The sequence below is a fragment of the Cynocephalus volans genome, chromosome 8 (assembly GCF_027409185.1).
Source record: "Cynocephalus volans isolate mCynVol1 chromosome 8, mCynVol1.pri, whole genome shotgun sequence".
Taxonomy (NCBI): domain Eukaryota; kingdom Metazoa; phylum Chordata; class Mammalia; order Dermoptera; family Cynocephalidae; genus Cynocephalus; species Cynocephalus volans.
Genome location: NC_084467.1, coordinates 96,492,884 through 96,503,862, shown reverse-complemented (window position 1 = coordinate 96,503,862; position 10,979 = coordinate 96,492,884). Strand labels below are relative to the sequence as shown.

The 10,979-nt window shown below is 40.9% G+C and overlaps 1 protein-coding gene across 4 annotated transcripts in view; it reads left to right on the top strand.

Moving 5' to 3' along the window:
• The first annotated feature begins 420 nt into the window (after positions 1–420).
• Positions 421–10,979, top strand: part of SORT1 (sortilin 1) — a 76,154-nt gene continuing 65,595 nt past the window's right edge. For all 4 annotated transcript variants that reach the window (XM_063107126.1, XM_063107124.1, XM_063107125.1 and 1 more), the window contains exon 1: positions 421–785. In XM_063107126.1, coding sequence (XP_062963196.1) covers positions 480–785 — 306 coding nt within the window. In that variant the 5' untranslated portion in view covers positions 421–479. The remainder of the gene's footprint in view (positions 786–10,979) is intronic.

Genomic DNA, 10,979 nt, shown 5'->3' with positions numbered 1-10,979 from the left:
CCTGGGATTCCCGGAGATTTTCCAGGCGTTGCCTCACTGAAGGACTTTTAGGGGTGTCTCTGGCGTAGAGGGGAGAGTAACCCAGCCCTAGCGAGACGGCGCCAGAAGGAGCGGAGAGCAGAGAGGGGTCCGTGGGCCACGGAGCCGGGGCTTCGCAGTGAGACTGGGAAAGCTCCTACGCGAACTCTGGAGACGCCCGGCGGGGAGGGGGGGATGACCTCAGCCGTCTCCGCCGCATTCCAACCAATCAGTCCCGCATCTTGGCATCTGAATCCAGGACCCCCGAAGCCGGCGGAGACGCGAGCCAATGAGGAGTGGGCCTGGAAAGAAGGACAGGCGGCCAGCCTATGGAGGCGGAGAGGCCCGGCTGCGCGTATCCAAGGAGCGCCGGGCTCGGGCTCGGGGGTGTGGCGAGGCGCCGGCGGGGGTGGGCGGGCGAGCCGGGCGGCAGGTGTCGGCGGCGTCGGCATTCAGCGGCGATGGAGCGGCGCCGGGGAGCTGCGGACGGCCTCTCGCGCTGGCCCCACGGCCTCGACTTCCTCCTCCTCTTGCAGCTGCTGTTGCCGACGACCCTCGGCCAGGACCGGCTAGACGCGCCGCCGCCGCCCGCTGCGCCGCTGTCGCGCTGGGCCGGCCCCGTCGGAGTGAGCTGGGGACTGCGCGCGGCCGCGGCCGGGGGCCTGTACCCCCGCGGCGGCCGTTGGCGCCGCAGCACTCTCAGCGAGGACGAGGACTGCGGCGGGGTCCGTGACTTCGTCGCCAAGCTGACCAACAACACGTACCAGGTGAGCGGGCACCGGCCCGGGCGCCGCCCGAACTGCGAGGTGCCGCCCCCGACCCCCTCGCGGCCCTCTGCCCCCCGCGCGCAGCCGGCCCCTCTTCCCCTGCCTAGCGCGCCGGCGTCTCCGCTGGGAAGGACACCCCGGCCCCGCCGCGCCCGCTCCCCCCTCCCCCCATGGGCCGCGGCCCGAAACTGCGGTGGGGGGGGCGGGGGCGGGCCCGGGCGGCCCCGGAACGCTTCGGCCGGCGGGGCTGTGTTTCGTCACAGGGGAGGAAATCTTAGACTTCCACAGCATTCTTTTTTTTATAAGTTAAAATCTCTTGAGCGTCAGTTTTCCGTCTGTATAAATAATCAGGATCCAGCAACTCTATTAGCCACCAGGAAGCTAGAGGAATAATTACCTCTTAAGTGCTTTGCAGAGGTTGGGCTGCGCAGAGGCAAAGGTGTGTCCTCTCTGGGTCAGTACTTCCAGGGTGGTGAGGCGGGAGTTCTGAAACCCAAAGCATTTGTTAGGGCACGGTGTGTTCTCTAATCGTTAAAGGATGAAGCTTAGAAATGAGATGACAGTGTTTATGTGATCTCTCTTACTCCACATTTGACCTTCTGTCGCGGTATTGACAGGACAGACCACACGGGACTGACCAGATGTCTATATCCTGTTGTGGCAGCATTTCCAATAGTTAAGAAACGCATTGCACATATTCTGCTTTGAGCAGGTTCCCGGTCAAAAGACTTTCAAAGTTGTGGCACTTCTGTCCGTGGGGACAAGCAGCTTAACCCTTGCACACTACTGGATCGACAAAGCTAGTTGTTAGCAAAGTCCTGGCTCCTTGCTTCACTACAATTTGGGCATCTTCCCCATGTTTTTCTAAAATTAATGATTTAATTGTTGATACCCACATTTGCATGATGTATTTCCAGTTCAGTATATTTTCTTTCTTGTCTTTTCTTCTTTCAAAGAGAGTTGCTCATGGGGCAGAGATGGGCAGCTGATGCTCTGTTCCTGCACTTGTTCTTGTGTAACCACATTCTAGTATCAGCTGAGCCTCAGTCTCCCCTTGCACTATCTTTCTGGACCATACTTGTTTCCAGTGATATAATTCTCAGGTCTGGGGACAAAAGGCACTCAAAGTTAAGGCATAAGTAGTCAGTGATAACTGTGCTTATGCAGTCCAAGCAGCAACTGTATAGAGGTAGCCAAGCTAATGCTGAAGGCGGGGACAAGCTGAGTACAGATAGGGTGGAATGAATAGAATGAGTACTGGGAAATCTTCCTATTTGATGAGAAAAAAATAATCCTGTAGACTTCCTTCTCACAGTTGGGGGTTGAGAAAGAAAGGCTTAATTTGTACCAGGACCATTTCCTTCCTTGAGCTAGCTGGACACAGCATTATTACTTTGTATTTCAGATTCTTCTCTTTCTGGTTGACCTATCTTTAGGTCTGCTGCTACTCCTGGGTTTATTTCTTTAGTTAGAGTCTTCCTGGTTAGTTTGAATTTATATGTCATTTGTAAAATTCCAAAGCAAGAGGTTAAAAAAACTGGCTTGGGGGTTCTTAGGCCAAACCTATTCAAGAGCAGATCTGAAACTACTCATTCTTTGATGTCTAGAAATGTATGTAAATGTATATAAAGAAATTTCCCTGTATTTCTTTCATTTTATTTAGCTACTGTTTCCAATACTTTTTTTAGCTTTCTTTTTTTTTTAAGTCTTCTTTCAGCGACCTTACTTAAAATAGTTATTTTTGAATTTGTTAGTCATCCATGGTCTTTTCTTCAGAGATCCCATCCTTTTTGTAACTTGAATATCTGGTTAAAAAAAAAAAAAAAAGAGTGGAGCCTTTGTTCATGTCCTTCACTGTAGAAGTGTTTGAATAAAGTAGCTCTTAAAGGTACTTCAGTACCTTAAAGCTCTTCACTTCCTTAACCAAGAATTATTACATAGTAGTCTTTTGCTTTTTAATTCTATGTTTTTAGAAGTCATAATAAGTCATCCTAAACTCTTTCGTAAGATCTAGTATTTTTGGATCCTTTACAAACAGTGTGAAATAGAAGTATCAGCATGACAAAATAACTTTTTATCAGCGACGTTGTATAATTTTGTACAGCTGGAGAAGGAAAGTACCATTTAGAATAGTTTTTCCTATACGAGGGTACATCACAAAGTTCATGGAAAAATTCATATTATCTTTCAATTATATTTTTCCACAGACTTTTTGAAGTACCCTCATATAATGTGACGGGATTCAGTTCCCAAGAAAAATTGAAAGTTCTTGGTTCTCTTATTTCTCATAACTTGATACTGTTCGTTTCAAGCCATATTAATTCATATAGTTAATGTATGTGAATGCCTTTTAAATGCCCACATCAGTGCTAGGTGCTGGGGGTGCCAAGATACAAGGAAAAGATAATTCAAACTGGGGAATGAAAAGCCTCAGAAGGTTTCAGCAAATCTCCAAGACCTGTTTCTATGGCTTACGAGAATATATCGGCATTTAACTAATTTTCTTAAGGAAGCAAAGTAAAGCTAAAGCATAGTAGTGCTTTTACATTATGGTTTTAGGAGACCTGTGCCCTAGTGATCTAAACTCAGGCTTCTTCACTCATGAAATCCAGCAGGTTATTCTCTTTGCCTAAACCTCTTGTTTCTCTCTAGGAAGTTTCTTTATATCCTTTCTTTTCCACCTATTGATTTTAAATCTATTTCAAATATTGGGTTTATTGTGGACAGTATGTATTTTTCACATAGATGTAATGATTAAGTGCTCTATTTTGGGATTTGAGGCAGGAGAGGAAAATGTTTTCCTTTTTAGTTATAGTATTATAAATAATTTATGATAGACTAATGGGAAAGAAAGTGGAAATAAAAAGTAATGGCTGTCACTAAAAACAGAAAACAAAAGGGATGACAAGAAAACAAAGGAGAAAGATACCCTTTGTTACCCCTTACCAAAAATTATGCCCGCTAATTTTGTTCTGAAGGTGTGACATATCACGGTAAGGCAGTATAGCACTGTGGGGCAGGCTTTGAGGCCAGCCTGTTTGTATTCAAATCCTGGCTGTGTCACTTATTAGCTGTGTGATCTTAGGTAAGTTACTTAAGTCAACTCATTTGAGCAGTGTCTGGCACATAATTACCACTCAGTAACTAGTTAGCTATTATTAGGGCTCATTTATACATAAATGACTCAATAAATAATCTTCCTTTTGCCGTTAACCCAAAACTGTTTTTATGCCACACTTTTAACCAATTCTTTCCTTCAAGTGCTTGGAGTGTTCGTGACGTGTATAACTTCAACATGAGAGAAAGTGAGCAGGCCTAGAAGATTGTATTAATGTTGGTTACTAAGTTGGGTTGCTTCAAAACATTTCTCCTGTAAGCACCCCTTTGAGGGTAGGCATGAAACTCTGTCTTAAAGAAACAGATGAAATGCCTTGGCCAGAGTTATGGTGGTGGCTGACATAATTTCCTTATTTTTCATTCCTGTGTACAGACCATTTGACAATTTCCTTCAAACTTTTAAAATTTATGATGAATAAAGCCAGGATCTGTTGCTTATTTTCTTCCCTCCCTCTGCTCCTGTCGCTAACTACTTCTTTACAAATGTCTTCCCATCTTCTACCCCAACATCAAAGCATCTGGTTTCTTAAATAAACAGACCCTGTAGAGAGGCCGTGTTGTATGGGGTGTCAGCTTCAAGAAGAATGTGTGTGTTTGTTTGCTGGCGCTGGCAGGGTTGAGTCCAGGCTGACGGGACTGAATGTGCCTGCTGGAGTCTTCAGGGAGCTGCTGCTCTCAGCCTGTTGTTGTGGATCACCAGACCTTTATAACACCCGGAAATCTGAAGGTCAGTGCCTTTAACTGCTTCATTTATTCCAATACTTAGCCTCTCTTCATACTACCTTCCCCAGCACCCATCCCTACCCTCCAGCTTATTTAATCTTCTCTTGAGTCCTGTTTCTTCCATTCATTTTGGGGTCAAGGAATAGGAATTTTGTAGGATCTCCTTGGTCTTGGATGAGCAGAGTGAGCAAAATCCTCATAAAGAATCCCCTCCCATGCAGTGTACTAGGCAGACCTTTAACCCCTAGAGAAATATTAAACTGACTTATGCATTGCAGATTTCAATATGTGTCAACAGACTTGATGAAGTATAATGTATCAGGGGAAAGGTTAGTCTTCATCTAAGGTTCAGTTAGGGTGAGGATAGAAAGCTAGTCAGGTATAGACAAATAACTCAAAGGGAATGCAGTGTAACAATTAAGTTCTCTGCTGACTCAAAATATTTGGCTCTGTGCATAGTGATTTTTAATTGGAAATCTGAATTTCATATCTGCTTGTGGAAATAATTGGAAGAAGCCTTATGTTCTGGTCAACTTCTAATGACTATTTTCTTTTTGTAATAATAATGATAATAATAGGCTCTCCATCCTATGCTATTTTGATCTGATCTCTCACATCAGGTTCACAAAAGCTATATTAACAGTTCCTTCTGCACTTTACCAATTTCCAGTCAGCTCTTATCAACAGGCATTGTATTCTCAAGAAAATACCATTTTTCCTATGCAAGGGTACATCACAAAGTTCATGGAAAAATTTGTATTATTGGTGGGTGATTGTAGAGGCTGTGCTCCCCAACTTTATCCTAGTTGGCCTGTTACCTTTGTGTGATCATCACATGTCAGGCAGTGCTTAGCACTGAGTCGTAGTGGTCAGAACAGGAGAGTAACGTTTATTTTCCTCCCTCCCTTCATATCTACCCCTCAATTTCTGTCTTTAAAGAAAGTAAACTGTGCTTTGAGGCTGAAGAAATGAGGCTCAGATGTTTTATATGATTAGGAGCTAATATTAAGGCAGACAAAACCATCAAATTTGACATGTAATTAAAAATACAGCTTTTCTAGAAAGAGCTATGTGGCAGTGTTTCTAAAAATATTATGAAATAGATACTGTATTTGTAAACTTCTACAATTTTTAGTTCCCTTTCTCTCCCTTTGTCACCAGTGTTTCTATTGCATCTTTTACTTCTCTTTTTAGAAACTTGGTAAAAACTTTTTCTTCCCACTTTGTGGCCTCATTGATCTGTATGTAGATGGGTTTTAGGAGTAATGGGGCTTGAGGAACAAGCTGCTCAATTTCAGTCAGTTCTAGGCAGATTTTTTGTTGTGCAGTCAAAGTTGGATTAGTAATATGTGGCTTTGAGATCACTGGGTTGAATGAATCTTCATGACAGACCCTTCATACCTATAAAGATTGTTAGGTGAATGCTGGACAAATGGGTTTATTTAAAATTTGAGGCTATTTTTCCTTCTCAACCCCCAACCCCAGTCTCAGGAAACCACAGTGAAAACAAAATCCTTCTATTCAGGACCTGTGGTGTTCTACTGAAGAAGTTTTCTGTGAATCTAATTTATTTTCTGTTTTGCATTTCCGTTTCTGACCCACAATTCCTCAGCTACAACATGAGAAGTTCTGGACTAACATTAAAATGTCTAAAAAAAATTCTGTGATTCATATGAAAGAAGAGGAGGCCAGAGGTTATGATCATAAATGTTTATAGGTTGATTCCGAATTTAGAAGCAAGTTGTGGCTATTTGGCTTCCCAGTTGAACTTGAACATAGCATGGATTTCACATCTGGGCGTGATTTGTTTCCACCTCCAGAGGTTGCTTCAGTGAAATATGAATGTTCTTAAAGATAGCAGGAGTATTTACTTTATATAATTATGAAAGACATTTTTCTCTTTTATTTTTTGTAAGTATTTTATCATTCCTTGTTGGCTGAAAAATCTAATGCTAATAAAAACCTAATGCTAATTTGCATAGTCCAAAAGCAAATTCAATAGATATGTAGCAGTAAATTTTTTTCCCCTTTCCTACAGTACTCAACCAAAACTGGGGCTTTTTTTCATCCTGGCTGCCTGTGTCTTTGAAAATAGATGGCAGTTTACCATAAATTACACTCACATGTAGAAACTTACATGTGATTAATTGGTTTGATTTATTTCCATCAGAAGAAAATGTACATTTTTTCCTTCTAGGCCTTATGAATACTATCTCTGTTATGTTTGCTTTGTTATGTTTTGTTCTTCCTATATGTTCTAATAAAACTAAGTTCTAATATTGTACTTGAGCCAGTTTGTAAGTCTGGTTAAACAGTAAGATTGCCCAAAAGGTCCAAGAGAAATTGAACTGGGAAGGAAAATTTTCGTTAACTTTAATACTTCTCAAAGTAGTACAAATCAAATGTTTATCTCGTACTTGCTGTTTGTCGTAAGGGATTCAAAGCATTGACATGTTGTATACAAAATTCAAAAGAGATATTTCATACCCAGATTTGAGTCCTGGCTCTGCTGCTTCAAAGCTGTGTGATCATGGACAATTAACTTCTCTGACCTTTATTGTTGTTTTTTAAACTAGAGAAACCATTCTTAGAATTTTTTGGAGGGTCAAATGAGAAGTTTTATCAAAGTATCTTGTTAAATGTAAAGTATTATGTGGATGTTATTTATTTAAGCACTTACCGAGCTACTTACTGTATACTGAGTAGAGTCTAGGCCTGTGCGTCAACAAAGCGCTAAGCATTGGTGCCATCTTCAGGATTTAGGTGCTTGGAGTCGGCTTGCAGAGAGTTTGTAAGAAGGAATGACCACTGCAGTGCAGTGGTCTGGGAAGGCCTCATGAATGGGGAGAGAATCAAGGTGGAGTTAATTTCTAGGGAGTCTATAAAGGCATGGACGCAGGAAAATCCAAGACATGCTCAGGGGATGGTCAATGGAAACTTTATTTTAGGGGAAGTAATTGTTGAGAGAAAGACTAAGGTTTCCAGGAAAAGATATAGGGAAGTAAAAGAAAGACAGGGGAAGTGTGGGTGGAGAGTTTGGCATCAGCACTTACTGGTGAAAGTGTTCTAACAGGTAGTGCTAGACAAGAGCTAGAGCTGGAGAAACCAGAAGTGGAAATGGGAAGCCAAGAAGAGTTATCCTTTCAGAGGCTAGTTATTGCTGTGGTCTGAGAAGTGTATGTCCAACAGGAGAGCAGAGTAGAGGGCAGGGCAGATTATCCTGTAGACTTGAAGAGCTAAAGATTCCAGGGAACACTCTCAGACTTCTGGACCTCATGGAAGGAGAATGTGAAGGCCTGAAGACATTGATGCCCATGAACAGATTTCTCTTTTCTGAACATTTGTGAACAAGGATAAGCTTGAGCACTTGTTGATAATGTGCTTAACAGTTTGAATCATAGATTATTGGGCTTATTAACTGATCAGAGCCCTTACTTTTACTAATTTACATTTACTGATTACATTTGGAAGTGTTTCCTAGAGATGTTTTAAATCAATGCATTTGCTTTAGGAATAAGGGAAAGTTAAAGACCCCAGTTGTAAGTCATGTAGTTGGGAATTCTGCTCTGCTCCTTGAAGTCAGAGTACCCTCAACAGAGCTCAGTTAGCCTTTCTAAGCCTCAGTTCCTCATCATGTAAAATGTAACATTATCATGAAGCTTTGAAGAGAAAATATAAGTGAAAGTGTTTTGAAAACTTCAAGTACCATGTGACTGTGATTTGTATAATTTCTTAATAAGCCTGTCGATTTGTCACAGCCTTCACAGGACCCAATTGTCAGCCAAATGATCCTGATAAATACAGCCCTTAAAGCAACAACTCCCAAGGAACATGGGCATAAAAGAAGACAGATGAGGCATAAAGACATTTGGTTTTATCACTTGGCAGGGCTGGATGACAGGCTTAGGTGGGGGTGACAAGAATGAGAGTGAGTCAAGATTGGGAGAAATGTAAGAAGCATGTGGTGGTGGTCTTTTTTTTAATATTTGTGATTACGTCAAATTCTTGACTTGTTAATATGAGAGTTCTTTGAGGCAGAGGTTTGGGGGAAACATGATCTCCGTTATCAGACCTGGCTGGATTCAGACTTCAGTGGTGATCATGGACAAATTAATCTCTCTGAACCTTAGTTTTTTCATCTATAAAATGGGAGTGTTAATACCTACCTCTGAGGGTTATTGTGAAGATTAAGAGACAGTGTGAGATTTAGTGTGTATTCATCTTTTATTAAGAGTTTTTTATAATGATTATCTCCACAAAGCTTCTGATGCATTACCAGTTAGATACATAAATATTTGTGTATGTGCTTAAAAAATTTTTTTTATAGTTGTGATATTCCTAGATAATTACTATGGATACTCACAGGAGCCAAATCTGGATTAGAAATATCTACTACTGATATCCTTGGCCTCAGGGTAGGGTCAGGGAAAGATCATCTATCCAAAGGGTCTTTATCGAAGCTATGGGAGATGGAGGAGAAAATAATAATCTGATACCTGGCCATCTAGTTATGATAGTTTCAAGTGTACATAAGTAGTTTTAAATAACTTATTATTGTAAATATAATAATATAATTATAAAAAATAAGACTGCTTATAATTTCATAACTATTTTTCTCTCCTTCATTAAGCTTTAGTTTGTTAGAGTTAGTGACTGGTTTTTGGTTGATAGCTCTGAAATAGCACCTTGCATATTTCAACCCCTTTATCAACTGAGCATCCACTGTTAGCTTTGCACTCTACTGACCTCTGTGAAGTTTTAAGAAATATTAATGAGATGTGATAGGTACTTCTCAGGAACTTTGCTTGAAAGGGTAACTGATTAGAATGCTGATGGAATGGTTTTTGTTATGTGTATATTTCTTTAACCTACTATTTCAACACTTCCTGGTCTATGTTAACCATCTGTCCCAGTTAAAGTGACCTTCTCAAAAGTCCCTTAAACTCCCCATGTTCTTTTGCTTTTGCATATTTGTTTTCACAGCATTCCTCCTGTCTGAATGCCCTTCCAGCCCTGATTGGTTTTTCGTGTTCTCTCCTATAACATATAACTATGCTGTATAATACAGCACTTCTGTCTTATATTCAGTTTCATTTATAAAAGTTTTATTCCCCAGATTATAAACTCCTTAAATGTAGGGCCCAGCTTGTACTGTGAGTCTGTCGTCACATTAACCTCACACAGTGCTGGAGAAAGAGTAGTCATTATATATGTAGTCTGGAGTCAGACTGACATGGGTTTCAAACCTTTATCTGCCACGTACCAGCTGTGTGACTTTGAGCAAATCACTTAACCTCTCTGAGCCTGCTTTATTTAATAAGTAGCAGTGATGCCTTATAGTAATATAATATATATAATACCAGTATAAGCACTCAGTAAAGGTTAAATACTATTATTGTTATTCTTTAATTCAACAATTGTTTGTTGAGTACGACACGTGTTAGGCACTGTACTGAGCCCTGAGAACTGGTGTGGAACACAACAAACAAGACCTCTGTTTTTATGAAGCATTATGGACCAATAGAGAAAATGGCCACTAAACAATATATAATTATAAATATAATAAGTACCAAGAAGAAAAAAAGTAAGCATGGGTGAATAATAGAGGTCTTTTTAGTTTGGGCTATTAGGAAAGACTCCTCACTGAAAAATTATTTAAACTGATACTTGGAGATGAATAGAATTTTGCCAGGAGTAGTATCCCAGGCAGAGAGAACAGCATGTTCATAAGGACTGGGTCTCGAAAGAGCTTGATGTACTCAAAGATCTGGAAGAAGGCCAATGTGGTCATAGCAGAGGCAATAAGGGGGTTAGTCCCCACACCCAGTGGGTGGGCAGTCAGCCTTTATATTTGTCGGCTCAGTCAGCTGGCAACTAGAACATATCTCTTCATCACTTTCTTTTCTTTCAAATGGGACTGCGATGTAAAAATAAATGCTAAAAGTTTTGAAATGTAGTTTATTTATTCGGCATGGTTAGAAATGAATTGTTCTATGGAAGTGAATTTTTCAAAAGCCAACCTTATGCCTTTAAATGCCAAAGGATATTTTTTTTGTTTGCTTGTTTGCTTTTTTAATGGAAATCTTTCTAAAATATTTCTATGCCTTCTTAGTCAACTGTATGTCCCTAGATCACTAAGAAGAGATTAAATTATGCTATATCACGACTCACATTATTTTAATGTGGTATGGTATGTCCTGCCCACAAAGGCTATTGAGATATGTGAGGCTATTTTGTCCAGTTTTGAATGGCCCAGATTTACAAGCTTATTGCCATTGTCTGCTTAAGTTTACTTTTTTTTCCTGCAGAAATGATGTTCCACTTGCAATATCCTATTCCTTCTTGCTGCTGTCT